Source organism: Bombina bombina, chromosome 7 (assembly GCF_027579735.1).
Source record: "Bombina bombina isolate aBomBom1 chromosome 7, aBomBom1.pri, whole genome shotgun sequence".
NCBI lineage: Eukaryota > Metazoa > Chordata > Amphibia > Anura > Bombinatoridae > Bombina > Bombina bombina.
The window spans coordinates 187257752-187280607 of NC_069505.1; the positions used below are offsets into that span (position 1 = coordinate 187257752).

The 22856-nt window shown below is 36.4% G+C and overlaps 1 protein-coding gene across 1 annotated transcript in view; it reads left to right on the forward strand.

The window, feature by feature from the left end:
- IGF2 (insulin like growth factor 2) overlaps window positions 1-13237 on the forward strand; it is a 33303-nt gene extending 20066 nt beyond the window's left edge. Inside the window, exons 3-4 of the mRNA XM_053720506.1 lie at window positions 1732-1895; window positions 6282-13237. Coding sequence (XP_053576481.1) covers window positions 1732-1895; window positions 6282-6512 — 395 coding nt within the window. The 3' untranslated portion in view covers window positions 6513-13237. The remainder of the gene's footprint in view (window positions 1-1731; window positions 1896-6281) is intronic.
- Window positions 13238-22856: the final 9619 nt, after the last annotated feature.

Sequence of the window (22856 nt, forward strand, 5' to 3'; positions counted from 1 at the left end):
GAGCATTTTTTTTTTTTTTTTTTTTTTTTTCTTTTCTTACCATTGTAGACTTTTTCAGTTTGACCTGCTATCACCTGAATTCTGTTAAGTCTGCGAGAACAACCTGCTCAAAAAAAAATAATTGTTTAAATAAGTATTAAACCCTGACATATGAACTTGTTCCCAGTAAAATTGCTCAATTGTTCTTTCTGATGGGTGCAAACGATAAACGCGGTTAAAGTGTAACTTTGCTGTGAGAACCTTTGCTATGTCTTTGCAATTTACAAAATTGTTTTAAAAAAACCCGCTATCTGTTTATCCTGTATGTAGAAAGTCCTAACTCTCCTTTCATATGTGCTGCTCCCAGCAATTGGCATCTGAGACATCTGGGAGCAAAAAGCAATCTTCTAACCATTAAGGGTTAAGTAAAATAGTGCTGACTAGGTACTGTCTGCTATCCCACGTTTACAAGTGAAATACAAGTCTCGTGTTTACATCACCTCTACTGCTGGTACCACAGGCGATACTTAGGAAACTGTACTATGTTTGAATAGATGGTTGATAAAGATAATTTGATCCTTGATAGATTTCACATTTGGTTTAGTTATTTTTTTGTTTGAGCATGTAATGTTTAGCACTGGTGCACCTTCCTATGTGTTTAACCAAGCACAGGGATTACAAACCTAAAGTCCCATCTTAAAACTACAACACCAGATATGGCCAGTGCTACTACATACATATGCCACTCCTAATTGGGTGGTTGGCTTTGTCATGCCTATGAGTTTCAATGTATAGCCTCCCAACCTGGACGCAGCTGTGTATATAACACTTTTGTAGGAGTTAAGCATATAGTGCATTTAATCACTAGTGTCCCTAACGTTAATTAAAGGGAAATAGTACAGCACTTACATACTACAAGCAGTTGCTGTGTGTGGGGGGGACCGGTTTCACTTTTTTTTTTTTTTTTTTTTCTTGATGCCAATGTGTGAATGTTGTGATACTCTGTGCTTCCACGGGCTCTGATTGGTAAATATGCTTTGAGAACTGTGCATAGAGTGTATCTGCCAATTGGCGACCATGCAGTGTGCATGTGGTGCTAGTCTAATGGCTAAAAAAACCCACACTTTCATCTGGTTTAAAGGGACAGTCGAGTAAAAACAAAAAACTTTCCTGATTCAGATAGGGCATGTAATTTTAAACAAATATCCAATTTTCTTTTGTCACCAATTTTGCTTTGTTCTTTTGGTATTCTTAGTTGAAGATAAACCTAGGAAGGCTCATATAATTTCTTGTCACTGCGTTTTTATTTGCTTTTCATGTGAGCCATATAGATAACATTGTGATCACGCCCATGACTTGTGGCAGACACTGCACTAATTGGCTAAAATGCAAGTCAATAGATAATAAATAAAATGTCATGTGATCAGGGGGCTGTCAGAAGATGCTTAGATACAAGGTAATCACAGAAGTAAAAAGTATATAATAAAGGGATTCCCTTTTTTTTTTTTTAAACAAAAATTCTGGTGTTGACTGTCCCTTTAATCTGACAGCCTTCAAAAACATTTCCAAGATAAGACCCTCAATCGGTAACTACTAATGGATAAATGCATAGAATTCATAAAAAAAAAAAAAAAAACAACTTTTAGATAACAAGTGCGTCTGGAATTACAATATTTAGTTGTGTTAAACTTTTTTTTTTTCCACCTCCTGTAGAAAATAACAAACCATTTTTCTCTCTCCTTATCTTCCTAGGCCGTCCTACACGATCAAGTCGCCGTACAAGTCGGGGAATTGTGGAAGAATGTTGCTTTAGGAGTTGTGACCTGGAATTGCTAGAGATGTATTGTGCCAAATCAACAAAGAATGAGCGTGATCTTTCCACGGCACCTGCCACTGCCGTGCCATCGCTAAACAAGGTGAGTGCAGCTTAACCTATCTGCTGATGTCTGAACAAATTGCTGCGAGGCCGGGGGGGGGGGGGGGGCAGAACTATCTGATATGAGTCAGTAGCAAGATCACTGTCTGTATTTGCAGATGATGTGGCTAGTGAGTCTTACCACCATGCAGGCTGATTTCAAGAGCATGTAAATAAATTGTAGTTTTTTTTTGTTTTTTTTCTTTGGTTGTCTGGGGGTTAAACAATGCTGAAACTATTTGTTTTTATAGATTATTTGTATGTATTAGGTATGGGAGAATGTGTTTCTATTCGAATGTTATTATAGAAATTTGATTTACATAATCGAATGTTGATAAGAACGAATATTCTTAATTCTATAATCTAATGTTTACACTTTCCAAATGTCAATTTTGAATGTTCATAATTAGATATTCTCCCATCCCTAGTGTGTGTGTGTGTGTAAAATTAAAATATGCAACTTTGAGGGAAGCCTCCCAAGCTTATTGGTTTGGGTGGTGTGACGGACACCGGCTACCCCGACTTGGTATCTCCACCAGAAGGGTCCTTCCTATACCCGGAACATGCCACTATGTAGCGGAGCAAAGTGATTATAGCGGAGCCCACCCAAATAAGCAGCCAGAACCAGTGTTCGGGTGAAACAAAGAACAACTTTATTGTGGAAACACTGCTTATATAAATAAACACATCTTGATAAGGAGTCTTATCAGACCCCAGATCTCCTGCCATTCCCGCCCCTCCAGACAGGCTGGTGCCCCCCATAGCAGTTATAGTCCCATAGTCCCAGCGATATGGAGGTGGTGATCCTGGGGAGTGGCACTTCCAGGGTGTCGTTGGAAAGCTCTCGGTCTGCAGTGAAGGGCCGCTTGAGTGGCCTGGGGTAAAGCTCAGCCGGTACTTGGGGAGGCACGGCCAGATGGTAGTTCCAGGAGCCCGGCCAGCCGTAAAGGGGTAGGTGGTCAGAGATCAGCTTTTCCGTGAGGATGTACAGATCACAAAACAAGCAAAACCAAGAGTCTGGGAGATTGTGAATGACCTGACAAGGCCAAATCCAATGTGAAAATGAAGTGACTGGGTAGTAGGGGGGTGGGGGTTGAGCTTTGCCAGCCTAGTATACGTGACAGGCAAGATTTTTTTTTTTTTCAATTGCTGTGCCTATTTATTACAATTTTTATGCAAACAGACCTTGTGTGTTGAAAGACATGTGTTTTTTTTTGCCTGAGGTGTCATATCCACCAATAGAGTGAAATTCTGTTCCACAGACCAGCCAAGCACAAACATGCACATTTTCTGTAAAATCACTCCTGAGATAAAGTGGTTCTTGGTTACTTCCTAAATAAACACAAATGTAAAGTTTCTCAACCGTAGCCCTGCTTGAGTACAGGTGAGCGTCTACTACAATGATGTCATGGAGTAAAATAAAAATTGATACTTCATGACCAGAACTGGGAAATATTGCTCAATCACATTCTTTAGTATTTGTTTTTGCACCTGAAACATTATTTTATTCCTAAAGGGGTTGAAATGCACATGTCAGTTTTGACTTTTCTATTTTGAATATAAACACTTTGCAACTTCCATTGGCAAAAAGACTTCTAGTAAAAGTAATTTTTGTTTTTTCAATAGCATACGCACATATGCTGCGAGTGTCCCCCGTACTCCAGCATGCCAGCTCGGATAGCTGGCAGGTGTGTATTTTATCAGTAAATACTTAAAGGACAGTCTACTGCCAGAATTGTTGTTTGAAAAGATAGCTAGTCCCTTTATTACCCATTCTCCAGCTTTGCATAACCAAGTTATATTAATACACTTTTTACCTCTGTGATTATCTTGTATCTAAGCCTCTGTAAACTGCCCCCTTATGCCAGTTCTTTTGACAGATTTGCATTTTAGCCAATCAGTGCCCTCTCATAAGTAATTCCACAGGGGTGAGCACAATGTTATGTTTATGGTACACATGAACTAACACCCTCTAGCTGTGAAAGTGTAAAATGTATTTATTTAAGAAGCGGCTTTCAAGGGCTTAGAAATTAGAATATGAGCCTACCTAGGTTTAGCTTTCAACAAAGAATACCAAAAGAACAAAGCAAATTTGATGCTAAAAGGGAATCACATGCCCTATCTGAATCATGAAAGTTTAATTTTGACTAAACTTTCCCTTTAATTTGTGCCATACAAGCCTCTGCTGACTTTCGGAGCAGGCATGGTGTTTGAATACTGGTACAAAGGCCTTCACAGCATATGTGCGTATGCCACTGAAAAACAGTAATAACTTTTATTAGAAGCATTTGCTAATGGAAGTATATAGTAAACATGCGTTTAATAAAAATTTAAATGCACTTGTGCACATTTCAATTTTGACTTTTTTTTTTTTTTTTTTCTGCTTATGACTTACAATAGTGTTTTAAAGGGCCAGAAAATGTTATTTAATTCTGCACATAGTGCAGAATTATAGAACATATTAGTGCTAGCTTTAGGTAATCTAATATTCCCTGTGAACTTTTATTAATAGTGTTTTCCAGGCCCGCTCTCTGTGCTCTACTGAGCGCATCTGTCTAGTCACAGCCCGACCCGACCGCCCCATTACACCCAGTGCAGCTCGCTCCTGCTCTGTCTGACAGCGGGAGCGAGCTGCACTGGGTGTAATGGCGCGGTCGGGTCGGGCTGTGACTAGACAGCTGGCCAGATGTGCTCAGTAGAGCACAGAGAGCGGGCCTGGAAAACACTATTAATAAAAGTTCACAGGGTATATTAGATTACATAAAGCTAGCACTAATATGTTCTATAATTCTGCACTATGTGCAGAATTATATAACATTATTTTCTATGTTTACTGACCCTTTAATGTAATTTAGCGAGTGACCCACACAAGATGTGTGTATGTGTGTATAATATAGATAGTGGGTGTGTATATATATATTGCATTTGAGAAGGAGGCAACAAAAAAATGTATCATTTTCTTAAAGATTTTAGTAATTAACATTAAAAATAGCCAGGTAGCTATTGTGAGTAATGTAAAGCACTGGTTTTCAAACCTGTTCTCAGGCCACCTTTTGAGGCTATCTAAACTAGAGCACAGGTGACCTAATCAGCTGATAAGTAACCATGGTTATTTTAGCTGCTATCACCCAATGTAATCTTGAAAACTGTGTCTATTGGGGAGGCCTGAGGACAACCGGTTTGAAAACGGTGCCTTAAAGTGATGATAAACTTGACATACTTTAAAATCGGGTCCAGAATCTTAAGCAGTATTTTAGATGGACTTTAATTGATCACTTCTAATAAAGATGCTCTATAACTTACTGTCGTAGTCGTACCATTCTAATACCCTGCACTCCGGTCATCCACAGTTGGGACTCCATTTTTTTTTTCTTGAGCTAACGGTTTGAACTGTTCTCCAATCGGCGCTCTAGCCTTGGGACTTTTTTTTTTTTTTTTTGCAGCGAGAGCTCTGATTGGAGAACAGTTCGTACCGTTAGCTCACAATAAAGAATTTAGAAGTTTGCGGTATTAGAATGACATGGCTAGATTAGAAAGTAAGTCACAGCACCTCTTTATTAGAAGTGCTCAATTAAAGTTCCTTTAAAATATCCTTAGATTCCAAACCTCATTCTGGATCTGCAAATTTCACCATAATTTTAATATATTGTCCTGGGTATCCACATTTGAAAGAGGGGCTCATACAGGCTATTTGGGTTGTAATTAAAACTAATTGTTCCTTTGTTGAGAGTAGAAATAAAAACACATTTTGTATGATCACTCCCTGTATAGACAGGTCATCTCTGGTGACCATTTTATTGGGTCTTAACACATTTCGGTTATAATTTTATTTTATTTTTTCTGTGTCATTAAAGGTCCCCTCGCCATTAAAACCCCATGTTTTGACATTTTATTTTGGTAGGCTTGGTGCTGATGACTCTTTAAGATGAAGGGTCTTGTTCATCTGTAGGTGCTAAGGAATATGGGATTGAGCGTTTTGAATCCCTATCAAGATTCCACACCCATTTGTGACATCTCCACATGATGATTAAAGATTTGGGAGTGCCACCCACAAGGCCACTTACGATCCCCGGCCTGTAGTGTGGGGGATCGCCAATAACTGCTCCCGATTTGTCACTTCTGTATGATAAGAACATCACTAATGTCTTTTGTATAAATGAAATGCTTACTTATTTTTAACAGTCTTAAGTATTTCTCTTCCTAGGCTGCTTAATTAATGTAACTAGCAAGCTAGAAAAGGGACCCTGCCCAGGGTTATGAATGTTTAAGACTTCTTTGCCAGACCCCAGGAGAAGTAACATTAATAAGTTTGAATAAGCACTTTTATTAGGCGCAAAAAATAAAATCAATCGTTTGAAATTATCTTTTTTGTCTCCTTTCCCTACAGGATATGTTCCACAAGCATTCCCACTCAAAGTATTCCAAATATGAGATCTGGCAAAGAAAATCCACTCAGCGCCTACGAAGAGGAATTCCTGCCATTATCCGTGCACGCCAATACCGGTGGCAGGTAAAGCAGATTGAAGAGGCTGAACAAACTGCACTTCACCGTCCTCTCACTTTACCAATGAAACGACCCATCCAGCTTCGCAGAACCTCTGAGTCTTTCCACAATTGAGCCAAGTCCCATCCTTTTGTTGGATTTTACTGCCTTCAACGTCTTGTTTTCTAATTGGGTTTTATTTTATTTTTTATCATCTCTGATTGGGAGGGCAAGTGAGCCAGGTCTCAACGCTCTTTATACAACAGGCCGGCTACTGATGTGAGGCTACGTAGCTCCTTTACCCTCACCAAGGAGCAAACGGAAAAAAAGACGCCAAATCGTGAACAATATTGTAGCGTTTTTGTTTTTTGGCAGAGAGATTCTGTGGATTTTTGTGTCCTGTTATTTTGTTCTTCCTAAGTTTCAAACTGCAATACCATGTATGTGTATACACGCACATATACACGTGCATATACGCAAAAACGTTAACTATAGCACATTATGACTGAACAGTGCTGTTGAGGAATGCAAAAAAGAAAGTATTTTATAATGTTTAAGTATTACCAAGTTGCCATCTGAGTTACCAATCCTGAGATGGATGGGGGGAGGGAGACTGAAATGTATTTTTTTTTTTTTTTTTTTTTTTTCCCTGTCCCTTTTTAGAATTTTAATATCTTTGACTAAATTTGCACCTTTTTTTAATGCCAGAAACGGTAAAGGGTCTGTTTTTTTTTATTTTTAAACCTCAATGTTTTTAGAACTATTGGGTTTGTGATGCGATGCTTTGCAGTTTCCTGCAGCACTGGAGTAAATGGCACAAGAATTCCAAATGTTTTTGCACCTTTTTCTAAACTCATTACAAAGGAAGGAAGGCGGGAATATGTTGGGGGTTGTGTGTGGGAGTACGATCTGCTTTGCACATGTGCCACAGATTATGATGAATTTTATACATATATAATATATATATTCTATAACTTTTTTTGTTTAGTAGAAAAAGCAAGCACTATTTTAAATGGGATATCTTTTCTTATTAAAATGAAAGAGGGTAGGATGAGTTATGGTGCTAAAACCATTAAGAAAGGAAGATCAGGGTTTTGGTATGGAAAAAGCCAGGATTTGTAAATCGGAGATTGTTGTATGGGGGGGGTGGAATTTAAATTGCAAATATTTCATGATTTCTGAGATAAATCCTGGTCATAGCATAGAGGTAATTCTATATTGAACTTGAAAAATTAAGGCTTTTCGTTTTAGGAAAAGTTTATTTTTGTGTTTTTTTTTTTTGTTTTTTTGTTTTTTTTTAAGCCATTTCTTTTTATTTCTCTATCTTTTTAGTGGGTGTCTTTGAAAAAATAAAACCACTTAACAATGATCATCAGAAAACTTATTTTTTATATATATACTTGCATTGTTTGCATCTAGGGGAAAGGGAGATTCTGTTCTTAATAGAAAAACAATACATATAGGTCCGTATTTCTTTTGTGTAATCGGTTATAATTTATGAGCACCCTAGAATTGTCTTTAGGATATCTGTTTAAAGCAACTTAATAGGCCAGTTTAAGTTCCCCGGTTAACTTATATCACCACCATCAGAAACTACTTGGCTGTATTTAAGGCTTTATTTTTTAACCTATTTTTATTTAACGTTAAATTTAAAAAAAATTGAACTCTTTTCTGTAATTTACAGGATACAGCTAATTAATGGGTCTACCGGTTAATTAACCATGTCCTGTTCATGGCTTCAATGTGTTGTGGTTCCTAAATAGGGTTCTAGCTATGCTATTAACCCCTTTGTATAGAGGTAAATGGGACAATAGTAAAAAAAAATAATAATCTCTAAGAAATTAAAGCATTGGGGTCTACTTTTAATCATATCTTCCTTTCCACTCCTTGACTTTTTTTTTTTTTCTTTGATCAATTGTTGGATATGGGCATAAAGTTTTTGCACAGGGTGTGGCCGTGTGCATCAGACTAGCGCACGTGCTAAAATATGATGCTACAAGCTTGCACCAGTAAGTGGCACAATCTAGAGAGCGTGAGTTGTCATGAAAATGGCGTCGGACCTTTCTCCACAATCTAGAGCTCTTCAGAGAGTTTGGCTTTTCACTGAAGTAAGATTTCTGCAGTGACCTTGTAACAAACAACTTTCTCAACTGGATTGAGATTTGATCCTACATGTTCCACATCAGATTCCTTACATTAGATTCTGGGATTTTCTTAAACTGGTTACGTCATGGGATATCAGGATTTTTTTTTCTTTGCTGCATTATAAAAATATTTTAAACGTAATCATAATGTTCCTTTGCTGGCAAAAGAAACAATTACGCTTGGGTGGTGTACAGCTGTCCCCCTATAGAGCTGAAGGAGATTTCCTTGTCTGATTCCACAGACCATTTTGCCATTAATGTTTATTTCCAAATCCAAATAAACTGCTTTTTTTTTGCATAAAAAAAGTTAATACATTTCAAGGGGGGGGTTATTTTATCTTTTTTGTTATGCATAATATACATTTTTTTTTTTTTTAATTGAATTTTAATGTCCCTTTAAGTAGCAGGGGAGAAATAGAAGAATTTGAATAACCAGTATCTGCTGATGAGGTCTTATGATGTTACATAAATGCAATATGATTGTGTATAATAACCAGAACTGTGACGGATTGTCATTTTGGGTGAAACAGACTCCAGCTCCTTAGAATTCCAAGATCTGCCTCTAACTTTAGTTAATTTCTGGACCTTATTAAACATCTGTATTCCATTTGTTGAAATCCACGTCCAGAGCTATATAATGAAACTACTTGCGTATACTTTCAGGCCACCAACGCTTTTTCTCATGCACTCATAGTTGTGAGAATTGGAAGAATGTTTGGTGATTACATGAAGGAGCATTTGCTAATTAACTTTTAATATACTTACGTTAAACTAGTCCCTGTTTATCTGATTGTCCAAATTAATGAGCGAGTTTGTTTTAATTAGGAACACAATATACTAATGCACCAATCATATGCTGCAATAGATTTTACGACCAATATGATTTTGTGCTCCCATAAGGTTAGTTAGCCATTTCACTGAAAAAGCCCAAAATAATCCAACCAGTAAATTGTTTATATACACTCGTAAAGCAGGGGTAGAAAAAAAGTTATGGTCTGCTCCACAGCAGAATTTGATGTTCAGTTTAAGAATATAAAGTTTATCAAATTTCCTTTCCAAAGAATTATGGCTTTATTTTAGCGTTTGACTCTTATTATAGTTGAACATAAACTTAATTGTTATAATTATGTGACTTTTATAATCTAACAATACATTTTGATGGATTTAATATGTTCAGATGAAGTCTTATTATGTAGACCTTGATCACCAACTGTGAATCTCTTTACAATCTTTTTTTTTTTTTTTTTTCTCTTGATTTAAAAATTGAATAAATACATTCACAAAACTTTCTAGTTTAACAGTGTAACAAAATTGAACCCTACATGTTTTTGAGAATTTATGTTTTGGTTTTACAAAACTTAACATTACAGTCTCCCTAAATCTCTCATTTTATGTGTAGGTGTGAAAATGCCACAGTAATGCACCATTCAGTTCCTGACTAGTTCAGGACTACAGGACATTTCCAGCTCCTGGTCACAACTATACACAATCATTTTAATGCCAGTTAAGCTTGGAACAAAATAATTTTCATAAAACGCACCAGTTTCAATTTCAGCTGCAGATCTAAAATATTTTATAGCTAATAAATTAGTTAAAGGCTTTGGGAAATTTGATCTCTACAAGAAAAAAATAACATTCCTGTGAATCTGAGACTTTTCAAGTCTTTGCTGGGGAACAATTAAATTCAATCTAGTTTTCTAATTTTTACTTTTATTCTCACGTTAATTTTTATTTTTGGCAATTACTGATCGTCCCTTAAACCTACTTAGTTTATAACTTCTGGGTATATAGCTGTTCTACATATGTGTAACTGCAGCACTCTCTGTATTGGAAATAACATGCAGCCTTGCCAGAGATACAAAACTTTACCAAAGCAGTGATGTCTGGGAAATCCTAAAAAGAAGAGTCAATGAGTGGGAAAGGATGGGACTAAACTTTTTTTTTTATTATATTAAAGGGATATTCCAGCCAAAATTGGAAACCACATGGGTGCATTTCGGTATTGAACAGAAGCAATTTTGTAATATACATGCATTAGCAAAAATGCTTCTCATAAAAGCTATAGCGGTTTCAAAGTGTATTTAGGTATGCACCGTGCACCAGCATTTTAAACACAGCACTTGCTCAGAGAGCCTAAGGTGCTTGTACCATCTGGTAATGACTCAATTTGTTAATTGCTGACATGATACAAGCCCCACTGATGATCTAAGCAGCTGCATAATTTAAATGTGAGTGCAGTGACAATATCTAGCTATGCTTCACATGCACGTGCAGAGACAAATGTTAACACTAAAACAGTGATACATTTTTTACTAGAAGCATTTTTGCTAATACATTTATATTGCAAATATGTTTCTATTTAAAGATGTAATTAATCTATGTGCATTTAAATTTTGACCGGAATGCCCCTTTAAGCTCTAGCCCCATGTCTTTTTGTAACCTAGCAATGCCATTATTCAGTTGCAATGTTGTCTTCAACATTCAGAACATTTACATGAATGATGAGACAAACTTCAATCTTTAAACCACTTCTTTATGGTGCAATGAAATGGACACATTTTTCCCCTTTACAGAAACTGGCATTGTATTTTTTTTTTGTATGATGTTAGAGCTACAATGCCACATCCCTAATATTCACTGACATTTTGTTGAATAATGTACTTTTTTATATTTTGTTGGTTCTATGGAAATCACATCTTTCAACATGATGTAAGCCAAAGTAGCTTAAAGGTATATGGAAGTCGAAATTAAATTAGTTCAGAGAGTTTACTTTAAAGGGACATAAAACACTAAGCAAATGCTAGATAGAATGATGCATTCAAAGAAAAGATTAGTCTGAGAATACCGTTTAGCTGTATTTTATAAAGTTTCATTAGCTGTTTAAAGATCGAGAAAATAAGTGTAAAGTTTTAGTGACTATAAAACAATGGGAGCTGCCATGTTCTAACTTAGGTTACCTTTTCTGCTGTGGCCAATCAGGGACAGTTATAAATAGGTCACTAGAGTGTGCAGCCAATGGCTGTGTGGAATATAACAGTGTTCTGCACTTCCATTTCTAACAGGAACTGAAAAGCTCACAATTTCAGACTAGAATTACAGGAAAAGGGAGCATAAATAATGAAAGTATATTGCAGTCTAAAACATTTGAGATAGTAATATAAAATTATAATGTCCCTTTTTAATAGAAAAAAAGTCCAATCTATTTTGACAAAGGATACCAAGAGAAAAAAAAGGTAAATTGGATAATACAAATAAACTAGAATTTTGATTTAAATTGTATGCTGTATCTATATTGTGACTTTCATGTTCCTTTAAAAGCATCTGAGTAGTGGGGGGGCTTCATTGGTTGTGCTTTGCTGCCTTATCTGCATCATATAAATGGGAAAACTACTTGAATTGTACAATATTTCATGTTAACAAGACAAAATATTGGTTGGGTGGGAAATCACAAAACTTTTTTTTTTTTTTCCTGTGTAATCCATTTTATATAATATTAATATTATCTTGCAATGTTGAGCCATATCTTTTTTTTAAAAAAAAAAATAAAATAAAAATCTTATATATAAAAAAAAAGACTGCAATTTTACAGAAACCTAAACAGCTGTATTTATTGATGTAAGAAAATAAGGAGAATTTGTAGATAGCAAAATAGTCAAATATGGTGGAAATCGCTACTAAAAGAGAGCGACTTTTATTTGTACTTTGTACTTGTTTGTACTTTTTAAATAAAGTTTTGTAAGTGCTTTGTACCAAAAATAGCAAAATGAGAACATTTAAATTTGTTGGATAAAAACAAAAATGATTTGCAGGCTGTTTTGTACAAAATAGTTATTTCCAATGTAGTAATGATTGTCTTAACACTTGCAAAAATAATAAAAATAATAAATAAACTGGTTTTAGTAGCCTAATATAGTCTGATCCATTTCACTTCCTAATTAGCAATGCAAGTTTAGACTTTTCTTCAGGTTTAATACTTGAGAGAACCTGTTCATTGTTGAAGGGTTTTGCTCTCTGAAATGTTTGTTTTATTTTTTTCAGGTTCTTACAGCAGGGACTGCTTAAAACAAATCAGTGTCAATTTTTTTATTGTTTATTAATGCTGTGTCATTTACTTCACAAACACCTTTATATAGTTAACAGAACTGAACCAGGTATCTGCATTCACAAATGTATTATGCATCTGCCTCTGCAACTGTACCACATCAATATTACACAAACTTTGTATATTTAAAGGACATTTTTATTTGATAGATGCAAACTGAATCTGTGCTGTCAAACCTTCATATCGGTCTCTGCTGATCTTCTTGGATACAATATCACAGTTTTGTATCATAACTTTTTGCCTTACTGAAACATTTAAGCAATTCTAATTACAAAGAGCAGCCTATGTTACTGTGAGGGAAAGTGCACCAGCACATGAACACTTTTTTCAAGTGGCCAATTGGGAACTTGATTGGCTATCAGTGACAAACCTGGACTCAATGGCCCTGCACTATATGAAGGATTTTTATATTATCTGCCATTGGACTGTTGGCTGTTGTATGGTTATATGAATAAGTGATGAACTCTTAAATGACAATGACAGGATACATCCGTGTCCTATCTTGTCCAAACTGTGTGCACTCATTGTAATACGCAAATCATGAAACGCCCAGATTCTGCACGTCTTATACCTTTTTTTTGTTATATCAATAAAGAAAATCTATCATACCATGAGGAATGTGTTGTGTATTTGTTTTGCTTTAAGCTTATATACTGAATTTTATAAAAGGAATACTGAACCCAATTTTTTTTCTTTCGCGATTCAGATAGAGCATGCAATTTTAAACAACTTTCTAATTTACGCCTATTAGTTTTTCTTCGTTCTCTTGCTATCTTTAGTTAAAAAAGACATCTAAGTTTTTTTTTTTTTTTTTTTGTTTGTTTTTTTTTTTGTTCAGTACTCTGGACAGCACTTTTTTTTATTGGTGGATAAATGTATCCACTAATCAGCAAGGACAACCCAGATTGTTCAGCAAAAATGGGCCGGCATCTAAACTTACATTCTTGCATTTCAAATAAAGATACCAAGAGAATGAATAACATTTATAGGAGTAAATTAGAAAGTTGCTTAAAATTTCATGCTCTATCTGAATCACGAAAGAAAAAATTTGGGTTCATTGTCACTTTTAAGGTATTTTTGTATATGCATAGTATATGTCTACAATTAAAGGGATAGTCTAGTCAAAATTAAAAGGACACTGAACCCAAATTTTTTCTTTCGTGATTCATATAGAGCACGCAATTTTAAGCAACTTTCTAATTTACTCCTATTACCAATTTTTTTTCAGTCTCTTGTTATCTTTATTTGCATCTAAGTTATTTTTTTGGCTCAGCACTTGTTTATTGGTCGGTTAAATCAATCCACCAATCGGCAAGAACAACCCAGGTTTTTCACCAAAAATGGGCCAGCATCTAAACTTACATTTTTGCTTTTCAAATACAGATTCCAAGAGAATGAAGAACATTTGGTAATAGAAGTAAATTAGAAAGTTGCTTAAAATTGCATGCTCTATCTGAATCATAAAATAAAAATTTTGGGTTCAGTGTCCCTTTAAACGTTCATGATTCAGATCGAGCATGCAATTTTAAGAAACTTTCTAATTTTACTCCTATTTTCAATTTCTCTTCGTTCTTGGTATCTTTATTTGAATGTAAGCTTAGAAGCCCATTTTTGGTTCAGAACCTGGGTAGCGCTTGCTGATTAGTGGCTACATTTAGACACCAATCAGAAAGTGCTATCCAGGTGCTAAACCAAAAATGGGCTTCTAAGCTTACATTTTTGCTTTTTCAAATAAAGATACCAAGAGAACGAAGAAAAATTAATAGGTAAATTAGAAAGTTGCCTAAAATCGCATGCTCCTATCTGAATCATAAGTTTAATTTTGACTAGACTATCCCTTTAAGCACTGTACCTCCAAAAGATTCATATGCTAAAAATACTTTAAAAGGCTGCACATTGTATAGTATTTACTGACAGACCATTTGCACCAGACTAAAAAAACTAAATTTGAGCTTGCTACAAGCACAATTGTCAAATGTATTTTATATCAAAAGCAAGCAAAATATTTAATGAATGCTTATTGCAAATTTATTTTAATTCATTTAGGTAAATTTACATTTTGAGTTTAATGTGCTTTTAAATTACCTTCTTTGAGTAAAAAGATCTAAGGTAGAATATTATAGGCAAAATAATATAATAATTGTATATAAACAATTTTAATTATAAATAATTATTATTATAAACAATATATTTTATTATACTGTACAACATTTTGTAAAGTTAATGAAATGTATCCAAGTTTATTATATCATTCTCTAAATGTTTTATACTTTTTTTTTTTCGCCTTTCTTTTATAAATAGCACTTACGATTATCAAGTCGATACAGATCTGAGGGTTTAACTAACAAGAATTTATTTAGGAAAGGGGCTTGGTATAAATACACATTCAATATTAAAGGGACATGAAACCTAAAAAATTTCTTTCACGATTTAGATAGAGCATATATTTTAAAACGACTTTCCAATTGACTTTATTTTATCTAATTTGCTTCATTCTCTTGGTATGCTTTGTTGAAAAGCATTTTTAGATGCTGGGAGTTAGCTGTTGACTAGTGTATGCACATATATGCCTCTTGTGATTGGCTTACCAATTTGTTCAGCTAGCTCTGAGTAGTGCATTGCTGCTCCTTCAAGGAAAGGATACCAAGTTAATAAAGCAAAATTGATAATAGAAGTCGCTTAGAAAAATGTTTACAATTATATGCTTTATGTAAATCTTGAAAAACATTTTTTGGGTTTAATGTCCCTTTAACATTTAGCGTCATTATTGCGTTGTATTCCATCCAAACGGTGCTGGGCTTTAGCGCCGTTATTGTGTTGTATTCCATCCAAAAGGTGCTGGGCTTTAGCGCCGTTATTGCGTTGTATTCCATCCAAACGGCGCTGGGCTTTAGCGCCGTTATTGCGTTGTATTCCATCCAAACGGCGCTGGGCTTTAGTGCCGTTATGGCGTTGTATTCCATCCAAAAGGTGCTGGGCTTTAGTGATGTTATTGCGTTGTATTCCATCCAAACGGCGCTGGGCTTTAGCGCCGTTATTGCGTTGTATTCCATCTAAATGGCGCTGGGCTTTAGTGCCGTTATTGCATTGTATTCCATCCAAACGGCGCTGGGCTTTAGCGCCGTTAGGACGGTATACAACGTCATAGCCGTTTGGCTGTCCTGAAGCCAATGGCACTTCCTGGATGTGATCGTGGTCTGGAGGGCCGTACCTAGCATCATAGGGACGCCCCCTGACCTGTTCTTATAATTGAAATCTTGCGATTGCATGATTTCAATTTGTCTATATAAAAACGTTGTTCCGATGTAGACATTATGACCCTGTCATGTAAGGGTTAAAGTTACATGAGACCAAAATGTTTATTTTCATGATTGTTAGAACATGCAGATTTAAAGGGACATGAACCCCACATTGTTTCTTTCATGATTTAGAAAGAACATACAAATTTAAACATCTATCTGATGTACTTCTATTATCTAATTTGCTTTATTCTCTTGATATCCTTTGCTGAAAAGCATATCTAGATAGGCCCAGCAGCTGCTGATTGGTGGCTGCACATAGATGCCTTGTGTGATTGGCTCATACATGTGCATTGCTATTTCTTCAACAAAGGATATCTAAAGAATGAAGCAAATTTTATCCTAGAAGTAAATAAGAATTGTGTTTAAAATTGTATTCTCTACCTGAATCAGGAAATATTTTTTTTTTTGGGTTTAGTGTCAAATTAAACTTTCATGACTCAGATAGAGCAGGCAATTTTAAGCAACTTTCTAATTTAATCTTATCAATTTTTCTTCATTCTCTTGGCATTTTTATTTCAAAAAGCAGGAATGTTACCATCGGAGGCGGCCCATTTTTGGTTCAGCACCTGGGTAGTGCTTTCTGATTGGTGTCTAAATGTAGCCACCTATCAGCAAGCGCTATCCAGGTTCTGAACCAAAAATGGGCCGGCTTCTAAGCTTACAATCAAATAAAGATACCAAGAGAATGAAGAAAAATTAATCGGAGTAAATTAGAAGGTTGATTACAATTGCTGCTCTATATGAATCAGGAAAGGGTTTAAAGGGTCCTTGCCAATCTCATGCAAGGTGTAAAATATCAGTGTTATTGGGTGATCCTTTGTGAAGTATCTGAAACTATCAATAGATATTAGCTGGCATTCAAAGAGCTCTTTTTCAACCATTTTAACTATTGTGTACTTTGTTTAATTTATTAGGATGAATCTAATTTACTACAAGAAAGCTGAAGCACACATACATAAGGTAAAAACGCTGCACCCTGTAGTAACACAATCCTATAGAACAGGGGTGTCCAAACTTTGCTCTCCAGAGGTTTTGGAACTACATTTCCAATGATGCTCAGCCAGCATTTTATCTAGCTGAGCATCATGGGAAATGTAGTTCCAAAACCTCTGGAGAGCAAAGTTTGGACACCCCTGCTATAGAAGAAGCTATTATAATTATGCATCTTGTCTTGCAGATAGCTTACTGGAAACTTTATTAAATCATTAGGCTTAACCCATGTAAGCCTGTTTATTAAAGGGACAGTATACACCAATTTTCATATAACTGCAGGTAATGGACACTACTATAAAGAAGAATATGCACAGATACTGATATAAACATCCAGTATAAAACCTTTTAAAACTTACTTAGAAGCTCCCAGTTTAGCACTGCTGATGAGGTTAGACTGGGACACCCACTGAAAGGGGCCGGGAAAGCAGGAGTAGCAGACACTCTCCCCTCCCCTGCATATGAAAAGACTCATTACATAACCAGGAGTCTGTATACATCAGTATACATCTAAAATTTTGGGGCTTGGTTAGGAGTCTGAAAATCAGCACAAGGTTATTTAAAAATAAGCAAAACTATACATTGTTACAAAAACACTTCCAGATAGGCTATATAAATGGATCATCTACAAAACATTCATGCAAAGAAAAATCTAGTGTACAATGTCCCTTAAAGTGATGTTTATGTCCCTTTAAGACTAGGTAAAAGGAGATGCACCTTCCATAAAGAGGTTGTGAAACTCACCTCATTGGAAATCTAAGTACCAAGTCAACAAGTTATTTAAAAAAGGACTGGATGTATATTTCCATGGTTAGTGGTTACTATGACTGGCAGAAGGTTAGAAGCTTTGTTGTGTGCAGAGGGGAATTTTCTGTGTTTGCCAGTTGTATGAGACTAATTGGATAAATATGCTCTAATGGGGTTTGTTTGCTGTTCCCTGGATAGACAAACACGGATAAAAGAACATGTAAAAGACTAGATTTGGTTAACTGTTTAAACCTAAACTCCTGTACTGCTATGTTTGTTTTCTAACTGCTGCAAAGGAAGAATACATCTATACAGATTAGATTAGGTAGATAGATAAAGACAGGCAGGTAGATAGATTTAGATAGATCAATTTATAGACAGACAGATACAGATATAAGATATACATAGATATAGACAGATAGATAGGTAAATAGATAGAGATCAAAAGACGGGTACTGTAGATAGATACAGATAGCTATAGTTAGACAGATAGATAAATACTGTTAGATAGAAACTTTAGATAGACAGACAGATAGATAAATACAGATTGACAGATAGATAGATAGATGATAGATAGATAAAACAAAATTTAAATGTTCCACAAATATTCACTATTTGTTTAATTTTAAATTAAATAAATACCGAATAGATCAGCAAAATTAGTTATTCAGAATATTTGAACAAACCAATTTTTTTGCTGCTGCACAAGTCTACTAAAATGGTTTAAATTATTTTTTCTTTCACATCAATCCACACTCCATACCCCATTATGACAAAGCATTTACCAGATTTGTGATAACTTTGCAAATTAATAAAAAAATAATAAATTTAAATATCACATTGACATAAGTATTCAGAACCTTTGCTATGACACTTGAAATTTAGCTCAGTTGCATCCCATTTTCTGGATTATCTTTGAGATATATCTACATTTTGATTGGAGTCCACTTGTGGCAAATTCAGTTGATTTGACATGATTTGGAAAGGCACACACCTGTCTATATAAGGTTTCACAGCATATCAGAACAAAAGCCAAACCATGAGGTCAAAGGAAATGCCTGAAGGGCTCAGAGACAGGATTGTGTCGAGGCATAGATCTGGGGAAGGCTCCAAAAATATGTGGCTGCATAGAAGGTTCCCAAGAGCCCAGTGGCCTCCATAATTCTTAAATGGAAGAAGTTTGGAACAACTAGGGCTTCTTAGAGCTGGCCACCTGGCCAAACTGAGCAATCGGTAGAGAACTGCCTTGGCAAGAGATGTGACCAAGAGCCCGATGGTCACTTTGGTTGAGCTCCAGGGATCATGTATGGTGATGGGAGAAACTTGCAGAAGGACAAATCCACTGATCTGGGCTTTATGGCAGAGTGGCCAGACAGAAGCCTCTCCTCAGTGCAAAACATATGAAAGCCTGCTTGTAATTTGCAAAAAAGCACCTAAAGGACTCTCAGACTGTGAGAAATAAGAATCCCTGGTCTGATGCAATGAAGATTGAGCTGTCTGGTCTGATTTCCAAGCGTCATGACTGGAGAAAACCAGGCACTGCTCATCAACTGTGCAATGCCATCCCAACAGTGAAGCATAGTGGTGGTAGCATCATGCAGTGAGGGTGTTTTTCAGCAGCAGGGACTGGGGTACTGATCATGGTTGAGGGAAAACTTGAACGCATCAAAATTTAGAGACAAACTAAATGAAAACCTTGTCCAGAGCACTCAGGATATCAAACAAGGCCAAAGGTTTACCTTCCAACAGTACATTGATCCTAAGCACACAGCCACGGCAAAGCAAGAGTGGCATAGGGACAACTCTGTGAATGTCATTGAGTAGACCAGTCAGAGCCCAGACTTCAACCCAATTGAACATCCCTGGAGAGATGGGAAAATGTCTGTCCACTAATGGTCCTCATCCAACCTGACAGAGCTTTAGAAAAGAATGGCAGAAAATACAGAAATCTAGGTGTAGAAAAATTAGAGAAGGCGCCAACACAGTGTAATACAGTGAATGTATATCACAGATAATCACAAGTGAATAAATCACACTCACATTCATTGAAGCACTGGTAAAGTTCTAAACAAGCAGGCCGGATCCTTATAAGTCCCCCAGCTAACTCGCCTCCCGTCTCTGGAACAAGGAGTTCATCTGTTTAGTAGTAACCCACAAAGTATGTATCCAAGACCCGGACAGGTTCCAATGTACAGCAAAAGATTGTCCTGGGACTCATACGATACACAAGGTAGCGTTGGTAAAAAGTGTTTATTAAAACAAACAGAAAGTATCTAGCTGGATGAACGCTTGGTGAAACATATGTTGGAGTATACCTTGTGATGTCACTGTAGGGGCGGAAACTTACATTCTCAGCCATATACCATAACAAAAAGACACTGTTTAATTTTAACAGTCTATGTCAGCGGGGGTTCTTGCTGTGGTTTGTTCTCTTGTAAGCCTAGTGATTTCACAGTTGTTTTAATAAATGTTTTAAACAGTATCCAGCTCAAGTTCCACTACATTGTCTCTGTTAGGAGTCTCAATGGAGCTTTTCAATCTAGAGCTCTAGAATATGTGAGTACATTGCTTGTGAATATTTCTTACCAGAGTGTATCACTGGACTTCACCATTGCAGTATCTGTTTTTCTTCTAGGTGAAATCTTTAGAAGCTGACAACAATTCTTATTTGGGACTGATTTGCACAAATATTTCATATATCCTTAATGCACTATCACATTGTTTTGAGTTATCAATTACAAGAGGTGCTGCATGTCTCGCTGATTGTAATGTGCCTGACTGGACTGAAACATGCCCACTAACACCCAGATGTCAGTCACCCAATCACAAGCATTGCGGCACATCTTGCTGATTGTAATGTGCGGATACATAGGGTACCCTATTTTTATTCTAATAAATGTTGACTTTTAATACGCAATTGTATTTTAGAATTTCAACAGAGTGTTAAGCTGAATAGAGTGATACTTTAGCCTTTTTTGGCGCTCCCTCTTTCTGTACTATTGTAATGTGCGGATGTGCCTGACTGGACCGAGAAATGCCCTCTAGCACCCAGATGCTGGACACCCAATCACAATTGTTTCTGCACATCTGGCTGATTGTATTGTGCGGGTGTGCCTTATAGGACTGAGGCATGTCCGCTAGCACCCAGATGCCAGTCACCCAATCACAAGCATTGCTGCATGTCTCACTGATTGTAATGTGTGGGTTTGCCTGACTGTTATGAGACATGCCTGCTAGCACCCAGATGCTGGTCATCCAATCACAAGCGTTGCTGCATGTCTCCCTGATTGTAATGAGCAGGCGTGCCTGACTGGACTGAGACATGCCCGCTAGCACCCAGATGCTGGTCATCCAATCACAAGTGGTGCTGCACGTCTCGCTAGTTGTAATGTGCCGGAGGGCCTGAGTGGACTGTGGCATGCCCGCTAGCACCCAGATTTTTTATGATCATTGGTAAATAATTCACCATGATAGTATCTTTATTTCTCTGTGTAATCTTCATTTTCAACTTTGACCTGAACATTAAAATACCAGCCTTGTTGGTAAAATACCAGCCTTTTGGTAAAATACTGGTCTTGTTGGTAAAATTTCCAGCCTTAATGGTAAAATACTGGCCTTGTGGATAAAATACCGGCTGGACCCTTCCTACGGCTCTCTGTGCTGACTACAATACAGATCAGGAATTGGAAGTGGCATGAGTGAAGATCAAGAAAAAAGGATAATTATTTAGTAGACATGCGCATTCATAATTTGTTTAGACAATCCAGGATAACAAATCCAGATATTAATGTGTTATACTTTCACACAAATAAATCCTGCTCCAAAAAGAGACAAATGCCCCTACAAGATTCTTGATTCATTTGTCTAAACCAATGACAAATGCAGCTGTCTATTTTCTATTATATAAATACACACATTTAAACATGATTATAGAAGTTTAGAATGGCACCTAGGTTCTACAGGTACATTTCTACACAATTTCATTTACCATCACTTTAGTGGCTGATATATATGATGCATAAATGTCCCTTTAAATGTTCATCTCTGAGTGCATCTGAATGTGCCTTGTTTTTATAATTGTGGTCTCCTCCCCGAGTTGTCCTCCCTGAAGGGAAGCAGGACCATCTGCTGAACAAATATAAGGAGTTAACAGCAAACAGACTTTGCTTACAATTAGTTCTCACTGACCTTACAGTATTATCTACATTCCAATTACTAGCTTGGTGACCATGAATTGGATTTTGGAGATACCTTTCCAGCCACGCTGAATCTTCAGTCTGGCACTCTGATACGCTATCAGTTTGTTTGCTTGACAGCTGCTACATAACTCAGCAGAGGGTGCAGTGACTGATACCTTATCCTCAGTGAATCGTGTGCCTGTACCGTCCACACCCTGCGTACGTTATTCTGGATGGAAAAACAAAATGCCACCATTCTTTCAAGGCCATCAAAACCATCATAGGACTGGCTTATTTATTTATGGAAACCCCTTTAAACTCAGCAGATGGCATTGCCTCTTGGCAGCTATAAGAAGAAAAACATTCTATAATTCTTGTTTCAACATATTCTCTTTTAGGTCAAGAAAAACACAACAGTAAATAATGGTCTAAAGATAAAATTCAAATGTAATTAATTAATGTTATTCTGTATGCAGAAACAGTTTTCTATCAATAAAATTAAAGATTAATTTACTTTTGCACACACAATAAATGTCTTATTTATGCACAGTATAAATCAGCAATTAAGTGCCACAATACAAATGGTCTGCACATAGAATAAATGTTTTATATATGCATAGTGTACATAAGATATTAAGTGCTGCATTACAAAAGGTCTGTACATGCAATAAGGGATAGATTACGTGAATTATATTTTTTTGCGATCTACGATTTGTGTTCGTATTACACTTTGAAAGTAAAACGTTTGCATTCTCATTCTCACATTCGCAAAGTCAGTAACAAATAGACATTGAGAAGTCGTGAAACCGAAATCACATTCGCCCATAGGGGCCTATTTAATATGGTGTGAGCGAACATGATCCGATATTGTGGATCATGTCCGCTGCACATAGATAAATGTTGATAGCATATGCTGTCGGCATTTATCATTGCACCAGCAGTTCTGGGGAACTGCTAGTGCAATGCCGCCCCCCTGCAGATTCGCTGCCAATCGTCCGCTAGCAGGGGGTGTCAAT